The sequence below is a fragment of the Lepus europaeus genome, chromosome 10, assembly GCF_033115175.1.
Source record: "Lepus europaeus isolate LE1 chromosome 10, mLepTim1.pri, whole genome shotgun sequence".
Taxonomy (NCBI): Eukaryota; Metazoa; Chordata; class Mammalia; order Lagomorpha; family Leporidae; genus Lepus; species Lepus europaeus.
The window spans coordinates 69,298,172-69,323,945 of record NC_084836.1 but is presented as its reverse complement, the minus strand read 5'-3'; the positions used below and the strand labels follow the sequence as shown (position 1 = coordinate 69,323,945).

The following is a 25,774-nucleotide window of genomic DNA, read 5'->3' as shown; positions in this document are numbered from 1 at the left end:
TCCCACAAATTTTGGTATGTTACATTGTCATCTTCATTTGTTTCCAGAAATATTTTGATTTCTCTTTTGATTTATTTTATGACCCACTGTTCATTCAGGAACATGTTGTTCATTCTCTATGCATATGATGTAGAGATTATTGAGTTGTTGATGTCCAGCTTCATTGCATTGTGTTGATGCATGGTATGATTTTCATTTTTTTTAATTTGCTGAAACTTTCTTTATGACCTAGCATGTGGTCAATCCTAGAGAATGTTCCATGTACTAAAGAGAAAAATGTGTACTCTATGGCTGTAGGGTAGAAGGTTCTGTAGATATCTGCTAGATCTATTTGGTCTATGGTGTTGATTAACTCTGTTTTTTCCTTGTTGATTTTTTGTCTCATTGGTCTGTCCATTGCTGAAATTAGGGTATTTAAGTCCCCAATTACTATTGCATTTGAGTGTAGATCTCCCTTTAAATCTCTTAACATTTCTTTTAAATAGCCAGGTTCCCTGTAATTAGGTGTATATACATTTATAATAGTCACATCTTCCTGTTGAATTGATCCTTTAATCATTACATAGTGTCCTTCTTTGTCTCTTAATAGTTTTTGTGTTAAAGTCTATTTTGTCTGATACTAGGAGTGCCACACCAGCTCTTTTTTGGTTTCTGTTAGCATGGATTATCTTTTTCCATCCTTTCACTTTCAGTCTGATTGCAACAATGGTAAGATGTGTGTGTGTGTGTGTGTGTTTTGTAGGCAACAAATAGATGGGTTTTCTTTTTAAATCCATTCATCCAGTCTGCCTTTTAACTGCGGAGTTGAGATCATTTACATTCAGTGTGACTATTGTGAAGTACCGGCCCTGCCATGTTTCTGTAAATAGTTCTGTTTATGTATTTTGGATTTCTTTCGTACTTTTGCTGGGTCATTTTCTGTGTTCATCTACTTTTGTAGTGATGTTCCTGTTTCTGTGTTTCTGTGTGTAGCATATCCTTGAGCATCTTTTGTACACCTAGGTGAGTAGTTATAAATTTTTTCAGTTTCTGTTTGTTGTGAAAGATCCTTATTTCTCCTTTATTCATAAGTGAGAGTTTTTCATGGCACAGGGTTCTGGGTTGACAGTTTTTTCTCTTAAGACTTGGAGTATGTCTTCTATTCTCTCCTTGCCTGTAGGATTTGTGATGAGAAGTTTGGAATGAGTCTAATTGGGTTTCCTCTGAATGTGGTTTGCTGTTTCTCTCATGAACATTTTCAGATCTTTGTTACTGAGGAGAGCTTTGCTACAGTGTGTCGAAGTGAAGATACTTTCTGTGTCCTGTCTGTTGGAAGTTCTGTGTACTTCCTGTTCTTGGATGTCTCTTTCTCTAGATTGGGGAAGTTCTCTCTGTTATTATTTCATTAAGAAGGCCTTCTAATCCTTTCTATCTTTCTTTGCCTTCCAGAATTCCTAGGATCTGTATGTAGGGTCTTTTGATAGAATCTTGTAGCTCTCCAACCATTTTTTTTAAATTTCCTAATTTCTTCTTGTTGGTCTGACTGTATTATTTCCAGAAATTTGTCTTCTAGTTCTGATTATCTTTCTTCTCTCTCACTTATTCTATTAAGGCTTTCCACTGCATTTTTTATTTGATCTATTGAATTCTTCATTTCTAGCATTTCATTCTGACTTCTCTTTAATATCTCAATTTCTTGGGAACACTTTTTTTTTTTTGATAGGCAGAGTTAGACAGTGAGAGAGAGAGACAGAGACAGAGAGAGAAAGGTCTTTCTTTTTCCGTTGGGGCACCCAGCAAGTGGCCACTATGGCCGGTGCATTGCCGCTGGCACGCTGCGCCAATCTGAAGCCAGGAGCCAAGTGCTTCCTCCTGGTTTCCCATGCAGGTGCAGGGCCCAAGGACTTGGGCCATCCTCCACTGCTTTCCTGGGCCAGAGCAGAGAGCTGGACTGGAAGAGGAGCAACCGGGGCAGAATCGGGTGCCCCAACCGGGACTAGAACCCGGTGTGCCAGCACCACAGGCGGAGGATTAGCCTAGTGAGCTGTGGCGCTGGCCGGGAACACTTTTCATTTAGATCATGAATTTGTTTCTGATTGCTTCTAAGTAATCTGATGATTAATTTTCTGAATTCCATTTCTAGCATATCTTTGATTTCTTCTTCAGCTCCTATTATTGAAGAGTTGTAGTGTTCCTTTTAGGGGGCTCATGGTGTCTTCCTTATTCTTGTTAAGGTTTTTTCCTTTGTTTTTTGGCATTTCCAGTTGCTTTTATCTTTAATATGTGTCTTGGTGCTTGTGGTGAGATTTCCCTCTACTATGAGCTGCTATGTGTGTGTGCGCTGCAAGTGGAAGCAGGCAGCCCCACCTCCGGGAGTCCTGCTCACTTCTCAATCCTGATGGGGGCAGGTACGAGAGCTCTGGTGCACTAAGTCCCGCCTACTGGGGGCAGGTTCGTGTCTCACTGGTGCATGAATCAGGCTCAAGATTTTGATATTTAGAACTTCTTGTTGTCCAGCCTGTGTGGTGGTGGTGGGGAAATTACTCTGAAATGTTGTGACCCTCATTCTCAGGTGGGGGGTGTTGTGGAGTGGTCCCCGCATTGATGAGCATGTGCTCGGGAGGCAAATGTCGTACCCCCCTGCTTACATTAATCCTCCGCCTGCGGCACCGACACCCCAGGTTCTAGTCCCGGTCGGGGCGGGCGCTGGATTCTGTCCCAGTTGCTCCTCTTCCAGTCCAGCTCTCTGCTATGGCCCAGGAGGGCAGTGGAGGATGGCCCAAGTGCTTGGGCCCTGCACCCCATGGGAGACCAGGAAGAAGCACCTGGCTCCTGGCTTCGGATCAGTATGGTGCGCCGGCCGCAGCGGCCATTGGAGGGTGAACCAACGGAAAAAGGAAGACCTCTCTGTCTCTGTCTCTCTCTCACTCTCACTGTCTAACTCTGCCTGTCAAACAAACAAACAAACAAAAAAACATTCAAAGACATAAACAATATGGCTTCTCCCAGCTGGCTGCAGCTCTGGTTGCGGGGAGAGGGGAGACATAGATGGACAGAGGTGTGCCCGACCTCTCCGTTTTTTCCTCTATTCTTCCCGCTTGGAACTTCAAATGCAGTTCACCAGGCTCCCCCACCTGCTGCTGTCTGCAGCTCCATGAACTCACGACCGCGTGCCTCACCTGGTCCGCTGGGGCGGGGGTGGCGTCAGTCTCCCCATTCGGCTTCTCCACCGCGTCTGCCTCTTCCCTTTCTTTTCTGTTCCCTCAGCGTGGACCTGCCCAGTATCTTTGGACTCCTGGGCTTCTCTGCACGAAATTCTCATGGCTCTGTCTCTGGCTTGTATCCCCTTTCCTTATTAACTATTTGCCCTGTGTGACTCAGAACGTCCTATTGCTATACTACCATCTTGGACCCCTCCCAGAGGATGTTGTTTTAATAGTCTCTATGTAACTGGCACTAAGAAAGAATGTGCTGGTTGCAGTAGTAGCATTGAAGTCTATTAAAGCTTCAAACTAGATGCTTTTTCCTATAGCTGAGCCTAACTAAAATTGGCAGAATGTCCTTTTGGACCTAATTTTCTTTTTGCAAATCTCACAAATTTTTTATCTCTTTAAAAATCAGGGAATAAAAAAAATCAGGGAATAATTTGGTGAAATACAGTTCACCTTTTGAAATGTTTTGTCCTGCAACTTTTGACAATGTAGATAGGTTAACTATCACAATCAGGATTTAGCACAGTGCCATAAATCCAAATTCTTCCATGACTTTTGCAGTCAGCTCCTACCTTTATACCCAGCCCTTGGCAACCAATGATCTGTTGTCCTTTATAGGTTTATTTTTTCCAAGATGTGTTATCAACAGAATCATACAATGTGTAGCCTTTGGGTCTGGTGACGAAATACATTTGAGTGTTATCCATTTTGTTCTATGTACCAGTAAGTCATGCCTTTTTATAAAATGAACCATGGCAAAAATATTTTACTAAGAAATAACATTCAATAAAATTTATTATTTTTAGCATGCAGTTCTCTGAGTTTGACAAACACATAATCATGGAATTACCAGTGAGAGATGTAGGACAGTCCTTTCTCCTTGAAAAATTCCTCCATGCCCCTTGTAGTCACTCCCTCTCACCCTCAGAGAATCACTCATCTGTTTCTTGTCTTCATAGATTTCTTTCCCACAGCATAATATAAATGGAGTCCAAAGTATGCAGCTTTTTCCACTTAGCATAATGCCTTTGAGATCCATCCATGCTACTGCTCCTTTATATTGCTGAGTAGTACTCCATTGTATGCACATGTCGATTTCTAATTTGAGACATTTAAATTGTTTTCAATTTGGACAATTAAGAGTGAAGCCACTGAAGAGGCAGGTGTTTGGTGTAGTGCTTCAGATGCCCATGTTCCATATTAAAGTATGTGGATTTGAGTCCCAACTCTACTCCGAATTCCAGCTCCCTTCTAATGTGTACCCTGGAAGGCAGCAGGTGATGTGGTTCAAGAACTTGAGTGCCTGCCACCCAGATGGGAGACTTGAACTGAATTCCTGGCTCCTGGCTTTGGCCTGGCCCAGTCCTAGTTGTTGTGGGCATTTGGGGAATGAACCAATGGATATGAGATCTCTCTGTTTTCTCTACGTCTCTCTGCTTTTCAAACAATGAAATAATTTTTTAAAGGGTAAAGCCATTGTAAACACACATACTGCCTCTTTTTGTGAATCTAAGTTTTCATTTCATTGTGTAAGTCTCTAAGAGTAGGATTATTGAGTCAAATGGTTAAGTATGTATGTATATGCAATTTTACATTTAAAAAAAGCAGAACATGCTTAATGAAAGAAAATGAGAAAATACAGATGATAGAAAATAAAAATCACTATACTTTGTAGAAATAACAGCTATTAATTTTGGTTACTTATCCTTCTAGATTTTTCTATGCATTTATACAAATTATTTTTTATAACAGTCTCATATTGCTCTGTAAGGTCACTTCAAAATATTCATGGGAAAATGGAATTAAAAATGAGTCTGTTTTGGTGCAAGAGAATTGTTGAGATCTGTGGCTGTTCTTTTTTCACAGAATGCATTTTCCACAGACATAAATTATACTCATTTTTTACACTCATACTTTTAATTCTAGATGTATCAACTGTGAATCTCTTGGGGCGTTAATTGTTGATCTTTTGCTGTTGTTTGGCTTGGTATTTTTGTTTTTACTTTTTGGCTTATTTTTAAAATATTATCAATATCTATCATTTAGTGTCATGCTTTATAAATCCTTTCTCATGCTAGTGTTATATATTCATCTATATTTTTGGGGTTTAATTTTTAAAATTCTTAAGCTAAGTTCATGTCCAAATGCTTCATTCTAGTAAGTTTCAAAACAATTATAAAAGTAGAAGGAATATTTTAGTGAAATACTATGCATTATCACCCAGCTTCAAGTTATCAGTGAACTTATATCTGATTTGTGTCATCTATGACCTTACCAACTTCCCCTTCCAATTATTTTGAAGCAAGTCTTAGACCTATCCTGTTACATCTCTCTAAAACATAGGACATCTTCATTACAAAGGTTGTGATTTTTCACATTTCATCCATTTAGGGTTTCTTTTGGTGTTCAGTGTTATTTCAGGGATCTAATTTCATTTCTCTTTTTGGTTAGCTAGTTGTCCCAATAACCAGATATTGTTCAGTGGTAAGAAATGCTACCTTAATTATATATTAAATTCTTAGGAACTTGATGTGTTTCTGGATTTTCTGTCTCACTGATTTTTTTTTTCTTCTTTACTACATCATGATATTTAGGTTTTTGCTTTATATTATATGTCACATGAAAGTAGAAGTAAGTTGTTTTTTCTTAATCTAACACGAGAAAGTCAAAAACTAGTGGGAGATTTTAGACTATTAGTTAAATGAGCATGTTTATAATAAGAATACTTACTTTCTTTCAGAGATCCTTTAAAGTGGAGAGCTGTGATTGGAACTAATAATATATATAGGATCCACCCACATGGCAGGAGGATAAAAGTTAAAGCAATCACTATCCATCCAGACTTCATTTTGGAAACTTATGTAAATGACATTGCTCTTTTCCATTTAAACAAAGCAGTGAAGTATAATGACTATATTCAGCCTATCTGTCTACCTTTTGATGTTTTCCAAGAACTGGACCAAAATACAAAATGTTTTATAAGTGGCTGGGGAAGAACACAAGAAGAAGGTAATTATACTCTGAATTTTACTGATTTTTTTCCAATTATTGCCAGAGGAGGATGAATACTTTCATATCTCGCTATATATCTTTTTATCATTTTATACCATCAGATTGAAAAAAATAGGTCTTTACAAAACCAGAGAAAAGTTTTTTTTCCTGGTATGTGACTATTTTTCTTTCTGTATAAGAAAAAATTCTTTTCCAAATCAAAAGCACACAAAGATTTTCTCTGGTTATAAATACTAAGCTACGTGAAATTATAGACATTCTTGGGTGGAAGGACAGTTCCAAGTATTTCTGTAGAACAGTCTATCTTAAATAATAAACTTTTGGCTATCAGGAATCAAATGTTTAGCATCAAGCAAGTTGATTGACATGTATTGTTTTTAAGGTTTATTGATTGATTTATTTATTTGAAAGGCAAAGTTACAGAGAGAGAGAGAGAGCGAGAGAGAGAGCTAGAGAGAGAGACAGAGATCTTCCGTTTGCTGGTTCACTCCCCAATGGCTGCAATGGCTGGAGCTGTGCCGGTCCAAAGTCAGGATCTAGGAGCTTCTTCCAGCTCTTCCACGTGGGTGTAGGGGCCCAAGGACTTGGGCCATCCTTTGCTGCTTTCCCAGGTCTTTAGCAGGAAGCTGGATCAGAAGTGAAGTGACCAGGACTTGAACCGTCATCCATATGGGATGCTGGCTCCTATTATGCCACAGCACCGACCCTGTCATGTATTTTCTTAGTGTAGATAGAAGCACTAGCTGTTTATTGACTAAACTAGTGAGAAAAGTAAAAATGACAGAAAACTTCATCTCCATCTTTGTTAAAAACAGCTACTATTGAGAGCACATAACATGTTTCAGTGCTGTTGTGAATCACCGGGATGGGGAGGGACATCATATAGAAATGAAAAAACTAAGAAAACTTTGTTTTGGCTTATCCTCCCAATATTCCTATGCGGGAGTTAATGTTATTTTTTTCCATTTACCATATCAAGAATTGATCTCAGAGGTTAAGAAGCTGAGACTTGAATATTTAATTACCACATTAAAGTGCTTTAGAAAGAGTCAGAGTCCAGTTAGAAGTATTCATATATGAGAACAAGTACTGAAACTGTTTTTTTCTATTTCCCACAGTCTCTAGCCATTTAAATATTTATAGATTACTCAGGTAGTATAGAAATAAAAGACCTATGAATTGTTATTTTTTTCCATATGAGTGCTTCCTAAGGAACATAGGAAAATAATATGATGTAGGGGAAAGAATCATAAAATTTTTTTAAATTCATGCAGTTTTTGAAATACTCTCACATTAATATCAGATGAAGTAAATTTCAGAGCAAAGAGAATCACCAGGGTGGTGAGGGACATTGTATAGTAATAAACGGGTCCATCCACTGAGAAAACCTTCTAGTGCTAAATATGCACATACCAGACAACAGAGATACAGTTTCTTAAAAACATATTGTCTTCAAAACTTCAAGGAAAAGGCATATTACTATGCATGGATTTTAAAGTTTTTTGTACCAAAATAAACCCATCTTTTCCATTCCATTTTCTGAAATACCCTCATAAAATTTGTTTTAAAGTTTTAAAATGGGTCACATATAACCAAGGCATCTTCAACTCCTATCTCCATCTCCAGGATTGCCAAATAGAAGAGCAAAATGATAGAAGTTTTCCTGGCCGGCGCTGCGGCTCACTAGGCTAATCCTCCGCCTTGCAGTGCCGGCACACCAGGTTCTAGTCCCGGTCGGGGCACCGATCCTGTCCCGGTTGCCCCTCTTCCAGGCCAGCTCTCTGCTGTGGCCAGGGAGTGCAGTGGAGGATGGCCCAAGTCCTTGGGCCCTGCACCCCATGGGAGACCAGGAGAAGCACCTGGCTCCTGCCATTGGATCAGCGCGGTGCGCCAGCCGCAGCGCGCTACCGTGGCGGCCATTGGAGGGTGAACCAACGGCAAAAGGAAGACCTTTCTCTCTGTCTCTCTCTCTCACTGTCCACTCTGCCTGTCAAAAAAAAAAAAAAAGTTTTCCTAGACCATATGTAATTTCAAATACCACTTATGTGAATTTATTGCCCAAAAGCATGCTGAATAGACTACAAGGCCTCAAAATGAAAATTTACTTTAAATAGGTCCTAAGCAGTTTGGTAGTATTCCTAGGAGCCCAACAGAATCAAATTCAAATCATTTGAATAGAAATTCAATTTCATCTAAAGCCTTAAAGAATTTCACTAAAGTTTCAATGAAAGTAAATGGATTCCAACAAAAAATTCAGTAAACACTTAAGAAATAAGTCATCATGCATGAGAGCAGAAAGATGAGACATCAGAGTAAGACTTGAAAAGATTTCATATATTAAAATTATTATGTAACATAAAATATTTAATATTAGAGAAAATATGTGTTTGAAAATATAAATAACAGAAAAAATGAAGAACCAAACAATTGTGATAATTAAAGATAATCAAAATTAATTGAAGGAGCTAAAGTACTAGCAGCTTAGAAGGTATTTAGGATCCCACAGATTCGAATCAAGCAAATATCAGCTGCAGATCAAAAATCAGTAAACATATAATGAAATAAATTATTATTTTTTGAAGGCAGAGTTAGACAGTGAGAGAGAGAGAGAGAGAGAGACAGAGAGAAAGGTCTTCCTTTCCCCCCAAATGGCCGCCATGGCCGGCGCTGCGCCAATCCGAAGCCAGGAGCCAGGTGCTTCTTCCTGGTTTCCCATGTGGATGCAGGGCCCAAGCACTTGGGCCATCCTCCACTGCACTCCCGGGCCACAGCAGAGAGCTGGACTGGAAGAGGAACAACCGGGACAGAATCCGGCACCCCGACCGGGACTAGAATCCAGTGTGCCAGCGCCGCAGGCGGAGGATTAGCCAAGTGAGCCTCAGCACCGGCCAAAATAAATTATTAATAATGAAATAATAACAAATTAAGACCCTAAGGATCTCAGATACTAATATTTTAGGTATATAATAGAAAGTAAATATATGTGAATTATTTAAAGAAATAAAGTAGAATTAAAAATGAACAGTCTCTCTAGAATGACCAGCACAATTAAGAGAATCAAACAGAATCTTTAAAAATGGAGAATACAATCACTAAAGCTTAAAACTCAGGGAATGGATTATGACTCATATTAGACACAGCTGAATAGAGAATTTGTGAACCAGCAGTTATATCTGGAGGAACTTCCTAAACATAGCTGAGACAGCAAAAAGATGAAAGAAATTATAGTACAAGAAGGATAGAGTGAGAGCGCTGGAGTGAAGAGAGAATGGAGGAGATATCATGTTCAATGGATTTGGGTTGAAATTTTCCTAAAACTAAAAAAAAAACCATGAATCTGGACAAGCACAATACCAGTAAACAAAATATTCCTTTTCACACAGCGTGGTGACGTCATAGAACAAAAATAAATTGAAGTGAAAAAAGCCAAGGATAAAAGTAAAGTCCTTACAGAAGACTCAGACTGGCTTTCAGAAAACTTAAGAGCAATAATGAAAGTCTCAAGAAAATAAAATGTGTTTAAAAAGCTGAGACAACACCATGGGTTTACAGTTTTGTATCCAGCAAAATTATCATTCAATAACAAACATGACAGGCTGGTGCTGTGTTGCAGCAAGTTAAAACTGCTGCCTGAGGGGGCTGATGCTGTGGTGTAGTGGGTAAAACCGCCACCTGCAGTGCCGGCATCCCATATGGGCGGTGGTTCGAGACCCAGCTGCTCCACTTCCAATACAGCTCTCTGTAATGGCCTGGGAAAGCAGTAGAAGATGACCCAAGGCCTTGGGCCCCTGTACCCATGTGGGAGATCCGGAAGAAGCTCCTGGCTCCTGGCTTTGGATTGGCTCAGCTCTGCCAGTTGAGGCCAATTGGGGAATGAATCAGCGGATGGAAGACCTCTCTCTCTCTCTCTCTCTCTCTCTGCCTCTGCCTCTCCTTCTCTCTGTATGTGTAACTCTGACTTTCAAATAAATAAATAGATCTTTAAAAAAAAAAAAAGGATGGAAGACCTTTCTCTCTGCCTCTCTCTCTCTCACTGTCTGCATCTCTACCTCTCAAATAAATGAATAAAACCTTTTTTTTTTTGACAGGCAGAGTTAGACAGTGAGAGAGAGAGATACAGAGAGAAAGGTCTTCCTTCTGTTGGTTCACCCCGCAAAGGGCTGCTATGGCTGGCGCGCTGCACTGATCTGAAGCCAGGAACCAGGTGCTTCCTCCTGGTCTCCCATGGGGTGCAGGGCCCAAGCACTTGGGCCATCCTCCACTGCCTTCCTGGCCACAGCAGAGAGCTGGACTGGAAGAGGAGCAACTGGAACAGAATCCAGCGCCCCAACCGGGACTAGAACCCGTGGTGCCGGCGCTGCAGGCAGAGGATTAGCCAAGTGAGCCACGGCGCCAGCCTGAATAAAATCTTAAAAAAAATATTTAGAATAAACTCATAGCAGAAGAAATGAAGGTAAGCACAGCAATTAATTACAGAAAAATACAGAAAAGCCAGAATATAATTATTTGGAAAAAAAATAATACTGATGAGACAGATGAGAAAAGGAGAGATGGCACAAACACGGATAATATTATGAATTAAAAGATACATACTGCTTTTATTTTAAAGATTTATTTATTTATTTGAAAGAGTTACACAGAGAGAAGAGAGAGAGAGAGAGAGAGAGAGAGAGGTCTTCCATCCGCTGGTTCACTCCCCAATTGGTCGCAACAGCCAGAGCTGCACTGATCTGAAGCCAGGAACCAGGAGCTTCCTCCAGTCTCCCATGCAGGTGCAGGGACCCAAGGACTTGGGCCATCTTCTACTGCTTTTCCAGGCCATAGCAGAGAGCTGGATCAGAAGTGGAGCAGCTGGGTCTTGAACCGGCGCCCATATGGGATGCTGGTGTCTCAGGCCAGGGCGTTAACCCACTGTACCACAGCACTGGCCCAATACATACTGCTTTTTAAAATGTTATGCCCTAACACTGTTTAATTATGGAGAGATATTCTCAAGAAATGTCTTCGGTGATTCTGTCATTATATGAACACTATAGTGTATCCTTACATAAACCAAGGTGACTACAACAACAGTTGGCAGTGGAATCTTATGGGACCACCATCATGTATGTAGACCATCACTGACTGAAACATAACTTAGATAGAATGGATAAATTATTTTTAACTAGCCAAAACTGTAATTAACAAAAATGCGCTAAATAAGAAAATTGTAACTATCCCAAATTTACTAAATAAGAAACAGAAATCCTCTATAGTCCAATGAATAAAGGAATTGGATCTATAATTGAATCTTCTTCTTTTTGAAAACAAAAATGCCAGGGGCAGCTGTTTGGCCCAGATGCCCACACCCATAACAGAATGCTTGGGTTTGAGTCCCCATTCCAGTTTCCTGCCAGTGGATACCGTGGAAGGCAGCAGGTGATGGCCCACATGGTTGGGTCCCTGCCATCCACGTGGGAGGTCTGCACTGAGTTCTGGGCTCCTAGCTTCAGCTTGGCCCAGCCCGAGCCATTGTGGGCATATGAGGAGTGAACCAGCAAATAAGAGCTCTTTTTGTCTCTTTTTTCCACTCCCTCCCTCTCCTCTCCCCTTCTCTCCTTCTTTCTTTCTCTTTTTCTGCCTGTCACTCTTTTCTCTCTCTGCAGAAAAAAAAAAAACAAGAGAAATAAAACAAGTGAGTTCTGTCATAAATGGATTATTTAGATCTTAAACAAATACTTCCAATGAATCCAAAGGAGGGAACACACTCCAACTCAGTGTATGAGAACAATAATAATCTTAATACTCAAACAGAGTAAGCACAGTATAGGAATGGCCAATGTTATAAGTGCAGGCATTCCAAACAAAGTAATAGCATGCTAAATCTATCAAGTATATTTAAATATAATTCATCATAACCTAGTTGTGTTTATCACAGGAATTCAAGAATTTATAAAATTTTTTCTTATTTAAAAATTTTTATTTATTTATTTGAGAGGTAGAGTTACAGAGAGAGGGGGAGAGACAAAGAGAAAGGCCTTCCATCTGCTGGTTCACTCCCAAAATGGCCGCAACAGCCAGAGCTGGGCTGATCTGAAGTCAGGATCCAGGAACTTTTTCTGGGTCCCCCACGTGGCTGCAGAGACCCAAGCACTTGGGCCATCTTCTGCTGCTTTCCCAGGCAATAGCAGAGAGCTGGATGGGCAGAGGAGCAGCTGGGACTGGAACTGGTGTCCACATGGGACACCAGTGCCACAGGTGGAGGCTTCAGCCCACTATGCCACAGCACTGGCCCCCAAGAATATTTTAATATTAAAAATCTGGGAGCCAAGATGGCGAATAGTGAGGTCGCACATTGATAGTCCGGGAAAGATAGGTTGAGATAAGAGGAATTACAGTAAATACAGGGAAAGGCCCAGGGAAAAAAATGCAGAGGAAACTCCTCTGGATCTAGTGGAGGAGACACAGACGATCTGCGGTGAGAGCAAGGACGCTCACGGCTCCGGCTCCGAGTCTTCACATCCGCACTGGAGGGGGAGAAGCCAGAGTTTGGAAACTAACTACCATCAATTCTGTTCAGCTGTGTGGTATTACTTCTCTCCTGAAAATAAAGAAATAAATAAATAGAGAGAAAGCGAGATCTACCACGCCTAACCCTGAAGAACTAAGCAGAGCTCTCTGCCCTCACACATCTCAGGCCACCAAGGCTACTCCAATAGCAGACAGCCCACTTAACACAGTCATAGTATAACAAGAAAAAAAAACACTGTAAGGAAATAATTCAAAGAATTCCTCCAAAATGCCAAGCAATAAACACAGAAACTGTGGGAACAAGATCAACGAACACATTATGACGCCCCCAAATGAACAAAACACCCCAGGCCAAGATTATGAAGATGATGAGATAGAAGAAATGCAAGATACGGATTTCAAAAAATTTATGATAAAAACATTTAGAAGTTTTCAAAAGCAAATGCTTGAACTACAGAAATCCTTACTGGACAGGATAGAAAATCTCTCTCGTGAAAATGAAATCTTAAGGAGGAACCAAAATGAAATGCAGAAACTAGTAGAACAGGAAAGTGTGATAGTGAAGAGAAATCAAAATGAAATGAAGAACTCAATAGATCAAATGACAAACACATTAGAGAGCCTTAAAAACAGAGTCAGTGAAACAGAAGAGAGAATATCAGAAGACAGAGCACAGGAAAGCATACAGTCAAACCAAAGAAAAGAAGAGGAAATTAGAAATCTAAAAAATATTGTTTGGAATCTACAGGATACTATTAAAAAACCCAATATACGAGTTCTAGGAATTCCTGAAGGCATGGAGAGAGAGAAAGGATTAGAAGGCCTTTTTAGCGAGATACTAGCAGAGAACTTTCCGGGTTTGGAGAAGAACAGAGACATCCAAGTACAGGAAGCTCACAGAACCCCTCGTAAATATGACCAAAAGAGACCCTCACCACGACACGTTGTAATTAAACTCACCACAGTGAAACACAAAGAAAAGATTCTAAAATGTGCAAGAGAGAATTGCCAGATTACTCTCAGAGGATCCCCAATTAGACTCACAGCAGACTTCTCATCAGAAACCCTACAGGCTAGGAGGGAATGGAGAGACATAGCCCAGGTGCTAAGAGAGAAAAACTGCCAACCCAGAATATTATATCCTGCAAAGCTCTCATTTGTGAATGAAGGTGAAATAAAGACCTTTCACAGCAAACAGAAATTGAAAGAATTTGTAGCCACTCGTCCGGCCCTGCAAAAGATGCTTAAAGATGTGTTACACTCAGAAACACAGAAACACAGTCATCAATATGAAAGAAGGTAAAGGAAGAAAACCTACCAGTAAAAGATCATAGAAAACTCAAAGCATATACTAGAAAATATCTTTGGGAAAATGGCAGGGCAAAGTTACTACCTATCCATAGTCACATTGAACGTTAATGGATTGAAATCTAAAGTTAAAAGGCAAAGACTGGCTGAGTGGATTAAGGAACAAAACCCATCTATTTGCTGCCTACAAGAAACACATCTTTCCAACATAGAAGCATACAGACTGAAAGTGAAAGGTTGGAAAAAGATATTCCACAACAACAGAAACCAAAGAAAAGCAGGTGTAGCCATATTAATATCAGACAAGATAATAAACTTTAACACAGAATCTGTTAAGAGAGACAGAGAGGGGCACTATATAATGATTAAGGGTTTAATTCAACAGGAAGATGTAACTATTATAAATGTATATGCGCCTAATTACAGGGCACCAGTTTATTTAAAAGATATGTTAAGGGACTTAAAGGGAGACTTAGACCCCAATACAATAGTACTGGGAGACTTCAATACTCCACTCTCAGAAATAGACAGATCATCCGGACAGAAGATCAACAAAGAAACAGCAGACTTAATCGATACTATTGCCCAAATGGATCTGACAGATATCTACAGAACTTTCAATCCTACATTTAAAGATTTTACATTCTTCTCAGCAGTGTATGGAACCTTCTCTAGGATTGACCACATACTAGGCCATAAAGCGAATCTCAGCAAATTTAAAAGAATTAGAATAATACCATGAAGCTTCTCAGACCACAGCAGAATGAAGGTGGAAATTAGCAACTCAGGAATCCCTAGAAAGTATGCAAACACATGGAGACTGAACAACATGCTCCTGAATGAACACTGAGTCATAGAAGAAATCAAAAGAGAAATCAAAAATTTTATGGAAGTAAATGAGGATAACAACACAACATATCAAAACTTATGGGATACGGCAAAAGCAGTGTTGAGAGGAAAGTTTATATCAATAGGTGCCTATATCAAGAAATTGGAAAGGCACCAAATAAATGAGCTTTTAGCGCATCTCAAAGATCTAGAAAAACTGCAGCAAACCAGACCCAATTCTAGTAGGAGAAGAGAAATAATTAAAATCAGAGAAGAAATCAACAGGATTGAATCCAAAAAAACATTGCAAAAAATCAGCCAAGCAAAGAGCTGGTTTTTTGAAAAAATGAATAAAATTGACACATCATTGTCTCAACTAACTAAAAAAAGAAGAGGAAAGACCCAAATCAATAAAATCAGAGATGAAACAGGAAATGTAACAACAGACACCACAGAAATAAAAAGAATCATCAGAAATTATTACAAAGAGTTGTATGCCAACAAACAGGGAAATCTATCAGAAATGGACAGATTCCTGGACACATGCAATCTACCTAAATTGAACCAGGAAGACATAGAAAACCTAAATAGGCCCATAACTAAGACAGAAATTGAAACAGTAATAAAGGCCCTCCCAACAAAGAAAAGCCCAGGACCAGATGGATTCACTGCTGAATCCTACCAGACATTTAAAGAAGAATTAACTCCATTTCTTCTCAAACTATTCAGAACAATCAAAAAAGATGGAATCCTGCCCAATTCTTTCCATGAAGCCAGCATCACCTTAATCCCTAAGCCAGAGAAAGATGCAGCATTGAAAGAAAATTACAGACCAATATCCCTGATGAACATAGATGCAAAAATCCTCAATAAAATTCTCGCCAATAGAACACAGCAACACATCAGAAAGATCATCCACCGAGACCAAGTGGGATTTATCCCAGGTATGCAGGGATGGTTCAGTGTTCGCAAAACAATCAACGTGATACACCACATTAACAGACTGAAGAAGAAAAACCATATGATTCTCTCAATAGACGCAGAGAAAGCATTTGATAAAATACAACACCTTTTCTTGATGAAAACCCTAAGCAAAGGGGGTATAGAAGGAACATTCTTCAATACAATCAAAGCAATTTATGAAAAACCCACGGCCAGCATCCTATTGAATGGGGAAAAGTTGGAAGCATTTCCACTGAGATCTGGTACCAGACAGGGATGCCCACTCTCACCACTGCTATTCAACATAGTTCTGGAAGTTTTAGCAAGAGCTATTAGGCAAGAAAAAGAAATTAAAGGGATACAAATTGGGAAGGAGGAACTCAAACTATCCCTCTTTGCAGATGATATGATTCTGTGTTTAGGGGATCCAAAGAACTCTACTAAGAGACTATTGGAACTCATCGAAGAGTTTGGAAAACTAGCAGGATATAAAATCAATGCACAAAAATTAACAGCCTTGTTTACACAGGCAATGCCAGAGCTGAGAAAGAACTGCTAGGATCAATCCCATTCACAATAGCTACAAAAACAATCAAATACCTTGGAATAAACTTAACCAAGGACGGTAAAGATCTCTACGATGAAAATTAAAAAACTTTAAAGAAAGAAATAGAAGAGGATACCAAAAAATGGAGAAATCTTCCATGCTCATGGATTGGAAGAATCAATATCATCAAAATGTCCATTCTCCCAAAAGCAATTTACAGATTCAATGCAATACCAATCAAGATACCATAGACATTCTTCTCAGATCTGGAAAAAATGATGCTGAAATTCATATGGAGACACAGGAAACCTTGAATTGCTAAAGCAATCTTGTACAGTAATAACAAGGCCGGAGGCATCACAATACCAGATTTCAGGGCATACTACAGGGCAGTTGTTATCAAAACAGCATGTTACTGGTACAGAAACAGATGGATAGACCAATGGAACAGAATAGAAACACCAGAAATCAATCCAAACATCTACAGCCAACTCATATTTGATCAAGGATCTAAAACCAATCCCTGGACCAAGGACAGTCTATTCAATAAATGGTGCTGGGAAAATTGGATTTCCACGTGCAGAATCATGAAGCCAGACCCCTCCCTTTCAACCTTACACAAAAATTCACTCAACATGGATTAAAGACTTAATCTACGACCTGACACCACCAAATTATTAGAGAGCATTGGAGAAACCCTGCAAAATATAGGCACAGGCAAAGACTGCCTAGAAAAGACCCTGGAGATGCAGGCAGTCAAAGCCAAAATTAACTATTGGGATTGCATCAAATTGAGAAGTTTCTGTACTGCAAAAGAAACAGTCAGGAAAATGAAGAGGCAACCGACAGAATGGGAAAAAATATTTGCAAACTATGCTATAGATAAAGGGTTGAATACCAGAATCTATAAAGAACTCAAGAAACTCAACAACATCAAAATAAACAACCCACTTAAGAGATGGGCCAAGGACCTCAATAGACATTTTTCAAAAGAGGAAATCCAAATGGCCAACAGACACATGAAGAAATGTTCAAGATCACTAGCCATCAGGGAAATGCAAATCAAAACCACAATGAGGTTCCACCTCACTCCGGTGAGAATGGCGCACATTCAGAAATCTACCCACAACAGATGCTGGAGAGGATGTGGGGAAAAAGGGACACTAACCCACTGTTGGTGGGAATGCAAACTGGTTAAGCCACTATGGAAGTCAGTCTGGAGATTCCTCAGAAACCTGAACATAACCCTACCATACAACCCAGCCATCCCACTCCTTGGAATTTACCCAAAGGAAATTAAATTGGCAAACAAAAAAGTGGTCTGCACATTAATGTTTATTGCTGCTCAATTCACAATAGCTAAGACTTGGAATCAACCCAAATGCCCATCAACAGTAGACTGGATAAAGAAATTATGGGATATGTACTCTACAGAATACTATACAGCAGTCAAAAACAATGAAATCCGGTCATTTGCAACAAGGTGGAGGAATCTGGAAAACATTATGCTGAGTGAATTAAGCCATTCCCAAAGGGACAAATATCATATGTTCTCCCTGATCGGCAACAACTAACTGAGCACCAAAGGGGAAACCTGTGGAAGTGAAATGGACACTATGAGAAACAGTGACTTGATCAGCTCTTGTGCTGACTGCTGATGTACAATGTAATACTTCATCCATTTTAGTATATTTTTTTTCTGTTATGTTCTAGTACTATTGGTTGAACTCTGTAATTAACACACAATTATTCTTAGGTGTTTAAAGCTTAACTTAAAAGTGATCCCTGTTAAATATAAGAGTGGGAATAAGAGATGGAGGAGATGTACAATTTGGGACATGCTCAAGCTGACTTGCCCCAAATGGGAGAGTTAGAAACCTACCAGGGGATTCCAATACAATCCCATCAGGGTGGCATGTACCAATGCCATCTCACTAGTCCAAGTGATCAATTTTAGTTCACAAATGATCACACTGATAGGTCTAAGAGTCAAAGGGATCACAGAAACAAGACAAGTGTCTGCTAACACTAACTGATAGAATCAAAAAGGGAGAGAAGGATCCAACATGGGAAGCGGGACACACAGCAGACTCATAGAATGGCAGATGTCCTAAACAGCACTCTGGCCTCAGAATCAGCCCTTAAGGCATTCGGATCTGGCTGAAAAGCCCATGAGAGTATTGTAGGCATGGAAAGCCAAGACACCATGGAAAAGAAAAAAAAAAGAAGACGACCTAAATGAAAGATCTCTGTGAGTGAGACCCCAGTGGAAAGAACCGGGCCATCAAAGAAGGAGGTACCTTTCTCTGAAGGGAGGAGAGAACTTCCACTTTGACTATGACCCTGTCGGAATAAGATCGAAGTTGGCGAACTCAAAAGTCCTCCATAGCCCTGGAAACTCATGACTAGAGCCTAGGGAGATTACCGACGCCATAAACAAGAGTGTCAAATTGTTAAGTCAACAACAGGAGTCACTGTGTACTTACTTCTCATGTGGGATCTGTCCTTAAATTAGGGTCCAATGTGCAGTGATGCTATAACTAGTACTGAAACAGTATTTTACACTTTGTGTTTCTGTGTGGGTGCAAACTGATGAAATCTTTACTTAATATATACTAAATCAATCTTCTGTATATAAAGATAATTGAAAATGGATCTTGATGTGAATGGAATGGGAGAGGGAGTGGGAGATGGGAGGGGTGTGTGGGGGAGGGAAATTGTGGTGGGGGGAAGCCATTGTAATCCATAAACTGTACGTTGGAAATTTATTTTTACTAAATAAAAAAATTTTAAAAATCTCTTATAATTCACAAAATTAATTAAAGAATAAAAAACGTTATCTCAAATGCAGAAGAAGCATTGTTAAAAATACTTGACAATTTAGACAAATGGGAACTTCTTTAATTTGATTAAGGCTATCTGCTTTTCAGTTATAGCAAACATCATCATTAAAGAAAAACATTCTTTTAAAATCAGGAACAATTCCCTGCCATCACCATTTTCATTTATGGAGTATAATTCCTAGCAAAAGCAATAATACTAAGAAAAAGATACAAGAGTCACTAGAAAAGAAAAAAAGACATTAGAAAAAGATGGAAAATCATAAAACAGCTCATTAGTCACAGATTATGTTATTATCTACATAAAAATGAAATCTAAAATCCATTGTATTTACCTGAGTTTAGTAAAGTAGCCAGGTATTAAAATCAATATACAAAAATTATGTAATTTCTATACACTAGGAATAGATATAAAATGTAGTCTTAAAAGTTAGCAGATGTCACACCCATAAGAATGACTATAATAAAAAAATGAGACTGTATCAAGCATCAGAGAGGATGTGAAGAAACGAACCATCATGCATTGCTGAGGGGAATATAAAACAGTGCCGCTGGGTTGGAATACAGTTTGGAACTTCCTCAGAAAGTCGCCATAGGACTTTAGAATCACCATAGGACTTCATAGAATCACCATAGGACTCAGTCATTAAACTTATAGGTATATACCCAAGAGAAAAGAAAACATATATTTTCCCAAAAAACCTGTACACAAAGCAAGAGAAAGAAACCCTAAAGGCTTCCATAGCCTTGGCAACTCATGACTAGAGCCTAGGGAGATTACTGACGCCATAAACAAGAGTGTCAAATTGTTAAATCAACAACAGGAGTCACTGTGTACTTACTCCTCATGTGGGATCTGTCCTTAATGTGTTGTCCAATGTGAAGTGATGCTATAACTAGTACTGAAACAGTATTTTTACACTTTGTGTTTCTGTGTGGGTGCAAACTGATGAAATCTTTACTTAGTATGTACTAATCGATCTTCTGTATATAAAGAGAATTGAAAATGAATCTTGATGTGAATGGAAGGGGAGAGGGAACGGGAAAGGGGAGGGTTGTGGGTGGGAGGGAAGTTATGGGGTGGGGGAAGTTATTGTAATTCATAAGCTGTACTTTGGAAATTTATATTCATTAAATAAAAGTTAAAAAAAGAAAAGAAATTAAAGGCACATAGATTGGAAAGGAAGACAGAAAACTGTCTCCATTCACAGATGACATGATTCTATAAATGTAGAAAAGGTTGAGGAATCTACAAAGAATCTAGTAGAAGTTACAAGTTCAGCAACGTTGTATGATATAAAACACAAAATTATATTCCTATATATTACCAATAAACCACCCGAAAACAAGAAAAACACTATTTCATTCACAATAGCATTTAGATAAGGTAAAGCAGAGAGATGGAAATTCTAAGAAAGAACCAAAAATAAACGCTAGAGATCAAAACATTTTCCCAGAAATCAGTGCATTTAATGGGCTCATTAGTATGTCAGTCACGGATAAGAATAGAATTGAAACTTCCAAAACTGAAAAGTGAAGAGAAAAAAAGACTGGAAAAAAAATAAAACCCAGAAGAGAATATGCAAGAACTGTGGGATAACTACAAGGGTATAATGTATATGTAAAGGGAATGCCAGAAGAAAAAGGGGAAAGAAATAGAAAAAATAACTGAGGTAATAATGATTGAAAATTTCCAAAAAACTGTCAGACTCCAAACCACAGACGGAGGATGTTCAGAGAATAATGATAAAAGGCTTCCAACCTCCAAAACATTAAGAAACAAACAAAACCCTATGCCTGGGCATAGCACATTCAAACTGCAGAAAAGCAAAGATAAAGAAAAAAATCTTAAACCTGAGAGGAAAAGCAGCTTACTGTAGAGGAGCAAAGATCCCAATCACATCTGTCTTTTCAGAAACAATGCAAGCAAAAAGAGATTGGAGTGAAATATTTAAAGTGTTAAGAGGAAAAAACCAACATAAAATTCCACATGCTGTGAAATTATCCTTCAGAAGTCAATACAAATTTTCTCAGACAAAAATTGAGGGAGTTTCTTGCAAGTAGACTACCTTGCAACAAATGGTAGAAGTTCTTTAGAGAGAAGAAAAATGACACGTTAGTAACTCAGATCTACATAAAGAAAGGAAGATCCATTCAATTGTTGTTTATAGCCATTGTCTATATTCCCACTAAACTAGGAGCTTTTCACTTGTTAATTTTTTTATTTTTTAGAGATTTATTAATTTTTTTCTTTTACTTTTTTCTTTAAAAAAAGATTTATTTATTTTATTTGAAAGGCAGAGTTACAGAGAGGCAGACACAGAGAGAGAGAGGTCTTCCATCTGCTGGTCCACTCCCCAGATAGCTACAACAGCTGGAGCTGTGCCAGGAGCCAGGAGCCTCTTCCAGGTCACCCACATGGGTGCAGGGGCACAAGGACTTGGGCCATCCTCCACTGTTTTCCCAGGCTATAGCAGAGAGCTGGATCAGAAATGGAGCAGCCAGGGCTTGAACCAGCACCCACATGGGATGCTGGCACTGCAGGCGGTGACTTTACTCAACACGCCACAGCGCCAGCCCCAAGATTTATTTATTTATTTGAAAGGCAGAGTTACAGAGAGAGGTAGAGACAGAGCGAGCCTTCCATCTGCTGGTTCACTCCCCGAAAGAGTGCAGTGGCCGGAGCTGTGCTGATCTGAAGCCAGGAGCCAGGGGGTTCTTCTGGGTTTTCCACGTTGGTGCAGAGGCCCAAGCATGTGGGCCATCTTCTACTGCTTTCCCAGGACATAGCAGAGAGTTGGATAGGAAGTGGAGAAGCCGGGACTTGAACCGGTGCCCATATGGTATGCTGGCACCACAGGTGGAGGCCCTACCTGCTTTGCCATAGTGCCAGTCCCTGTTAAATTTCTTATTTGGTGAAGTATTAAGCCTTTTAACTGTAAGTAAATTTAAAATACCTCAAAAACTAAAAAAAGGGGGGCAGGGGAAGGAAAGGCAGTGGGAGAGAGAAGAGGATAAAGGAGGGAATGAGGAGAGAAAGAGACTATCATGTTTTTAGAACTGTATAAGATACTGAATCTGTTAAAAACTGATTAAAATTTTTTTAAAAGAAAAAAGGAAGAGTTACAGAAGGAATAAATGAAGATAAAACTTTTTATTATTATTTTTAACTGATTGACAGTTAATGGTTTGTTCAAAATAGAATAGCTACAATATAGTCAATGATTACAGCTATGTATAAGTGAAATCAATGATATTAGGAGAGAAAATTAGAAATATTTAGTTATCATAAGGTACCTATACAACCGATAGAGTGGTATAGTTATTTGAAAGTAGTCTTAGGTTAATTATAAATGTATAATGCAAACTCTAGGGAAACCACTAAGAAGTTATAGGTAGAATATTCCTTAGCAGTAGAAATAATCTATATTTTGGACTTTTTCAGATTTTGGAACATTTAATATATGACTACATTATGATATATCATGGGGGAAGGGACCTAAATCTAAAAACAATTTCATTATGTATTGTAGACACAGCCTATATACGATTTCATAAAATATTTTTAGTGTGCTTACATTAAAATTTTTTTGAGAGGCAGAGAGACAGAGAGCGTTCCCATGTGCTGGTTTAGTCCCCAAATTCCTGCAACAACTAGGGGTAGGCTGGGCAGAAGGCAATCTGTCTTATGGGGGTGGCAATATCCAATTACTTGAGCTCTCATTGCTGCCTCCCAGGGTGTGCATTAGCAGGAAGCTGGAGTCAGGAGCTGGAGCCAGGAAACAAACTCAGGTTTATGATGGGGGACATGGGCATCTTAACCACTGTGCTGCACGTCCACTCCTTGTGCCTGAACTTTGACTGCAATCTCTCAACCTCTCATGTGAGGCCAGCTGTGGAATTTTCTAATTGTGGTGTCATCTCGGTGCTCAAAAAAATCTCTAATTTTGGAGCACTCTGGATTTCAGATTTTCAGATCAGGGATGCTCAACCTGTTCAGTTTCTATGCTAAAAAATAGAATTACTGCCTGTCAAAAAAAAAGTAGAATTATTGAAAATGTTCAGTTAAAAGCACAAAAGACAGAAAAAGAATGGAGGGGAAAGAAACAAACTAAGGACAATGAATAGTAAACATAACAAATATGGGAGACATCCAGTCATATCAATAATCATGACAAACAACAATGATGTAAATATGAAGAGATTTCAAAAACTTCATGAAAAATGTGTTTTGTTTTGTTTTTGTTTTTGTTTTTTGACAGGCAGAGTGGACAGTGAGAAAGAGAGAGACAGAGAGAAAGGTCTTCCTTTGCCGTTGGTTCACCCTCCAATGGCTGCCACGGCCGGCGCGCTGTGGCCGGCGTACAGTGCTGATCCAAAGGCAGGAGCCAGGTGCTTCTCCTGGTCTCCCATGGGGTGCAGGGCCCAAGCACTTGGGCCATCCTCCACTGCACTCCCTGGCCACAGCAGAGAGCTGGCCTGGAAGAGGGGCAACCAGGACAGAATCTGGTGCCCCGACCGGGACTAGAACCCAGGGTGCTGGCGCCGCAAGGCAGAGGATTAGCCTGTTGAGCCACAGTGCTGGCCAGATGTGTGCTTTTAATTCCTTTTCCCACAGACTTTTAAATGTACCCTTGTATATCAATGAAGACAAAGATTGTCAGATGGGATCAAAAAATAATACCCAACTGTATGCTGTCTACAAGAAACACATTTTAATTGTAAAGATAAATATAGATAAAAGTAAAGAGACAGGGGTGGGAGGAATGTATAAGGATGGAGATATAGATATACAATACTAATCAAAAGAAAGATGGAACTATATTAATTTTAGCCAGAATAGACTTCAGAGCAAGGAAAATTATCAAGGAAAAATACAGGAAGATTAAACAATGATAAAGTAATCAGTACTCCTAGAATACATATTTACTGTGATGCTTCTAACAGTAGAGTCAATTATGTGAGGACAGAACTGCAAAGAGAAAGAGATGAATCCATTGTGAGAGGTGGAGACTTCAGCACTCTCCTGAGAGTGAGGGCTAGATCTACTAGGCAGAAAATCGGTAAAGACATGCTTGAACTTAACAGCACCATCAATCAACTAGGCATCCAGCAGTGTAGAATACACATTCTGACCAAGCTTATATAAAATATTCAGGGTTCGGCCTTGTGGTGTAGTAGGCTAAGCCTCTGTCTGTGGCACCGGCATCCCATATGAGCACCAGTTCTAATCCCAGCTGCTCCTCTTCCGATCTGGCTCTCTGCTATAGTCTAGGAATGCAGTAGAAGATGGCCTAAGTGATTGGGAGACCCATGGGAGACCCAGAAGACGCTCCTGACTCCTGGCTTTGGATTGGCCCAATGGTGGTTGCACCATTTGGGGAGTGAACTAGCAGATGGAAAATCTTTCTCTCTATTTCTCCCTCTCTTGTAACTCTACCTCTCAAATAAATAAAATATTTTAAAAAATAAAATATAGGGGCTGGCACTGTGGCGCAGTGGGTAAAGCTGCAGCCTGCAGTGCCAGCATCACACATGGGTGCTCCACTTCCCATCCAGCTCTATGCTGTGGCTTGGGAAGCAGTAGAAGATGGCCCAAGTTCTTGGGCCTCTGCTCCTATGTGAGAGACCTGGAAGAAGCTCCTGGCTTCATGTTAGTGCAGCTCTGGTTATTGCAGCCAACTGGGGAGTGAACCAGCAAATGGAAGACCTCTCTCTCTCTGTCTTTGTCTCTCCTTCTCTTGCTGTTTAACTTTGACTTTCAAATAAATAAATAAAATAATAATAATAAAAAGAAATAAAAATTTAGTATTTGCTTGTGACAATTACAACTCTGAGGCATGTTCCTGGAATAAGATACTGCTATTGTACACATTTTTTTTTGAGCTGGCATTGTGGCACAGTGGGTTAAGCTGCAGACCACAGTGCTGGTATCCCATTTGGGCACTGGTTCAAGTCCCAGCTGCTCCACTTCCAATCCAGCTCCCTGCTCATGTGCCAAGGAAAGCAGTGGGAGATGGCCCAAGTGCTTGGGCCCCTGCACCCACATGGGAGACCTGGATGAGGCTCCTGGCTGCTGGCTTTGGCTGGCAAAGCTCTGGCTGTTGTGGCCATTTGGGGAGTGAAACAGTAGATGGAATAGCTATCTCTCTCTGTCTCTGTAATACTGACTTTTGAATAAGATTTTTTTTTTAAAAAAAAGAAGTTTTTCTATGCATTGATTTTACAATAATCTGTCCTCAGTGGTTTCTTAATTGTTGTCCTGTATTTTCCTATCCTTTCCATAGCAATATTTTGTGTCATGGATTGGCAGTTAATGTAGGCAATTACATGAGTTAAATGTTGATCTCACTTTCATGTTCAACACACTTCACGACATGACATCATTAGGAAATTAAACCAGACTTAGAATTTACAGCATAACATTGACTTCAGCATTTACCATTTCAGCCTTTGGCAGTTTGTACATAGCTTCATTTTCTAAAACTTACAGAACCTTTTGTGAGAACGTCAAGAAATTCATGAAAAAAGGTAACAAAAAACACCTGAAATTTCTGCTATCCAGAGATAACTGTCATAAACATTTAGGTGAATAT

General features: G+C 39.5%; 1 protein-coding gene across 1 annotated transcript in view; it reads left to right on the top strand.

Annotated features, from left to right (window-relative positions):
- Positions 1 to 25,774, top strand: part of TMPRSS12 (transmembrane serine protease 12) — a 48,718-nt gene that overhangs the window by 13,099 nt on the left and 9,845 nt on the right. The window contains exon 3 of the mRNA XM_062202212.1: positions 5,932 to 6,200. Within this exon, the coding sequence (XP_062058196.1) occupies positions 5,932 to 6,200 (269 nt within the window). The remainder of the gene's footprint in view (positions 1 to 5,931; positions 6,201 to 25,774) is intronic.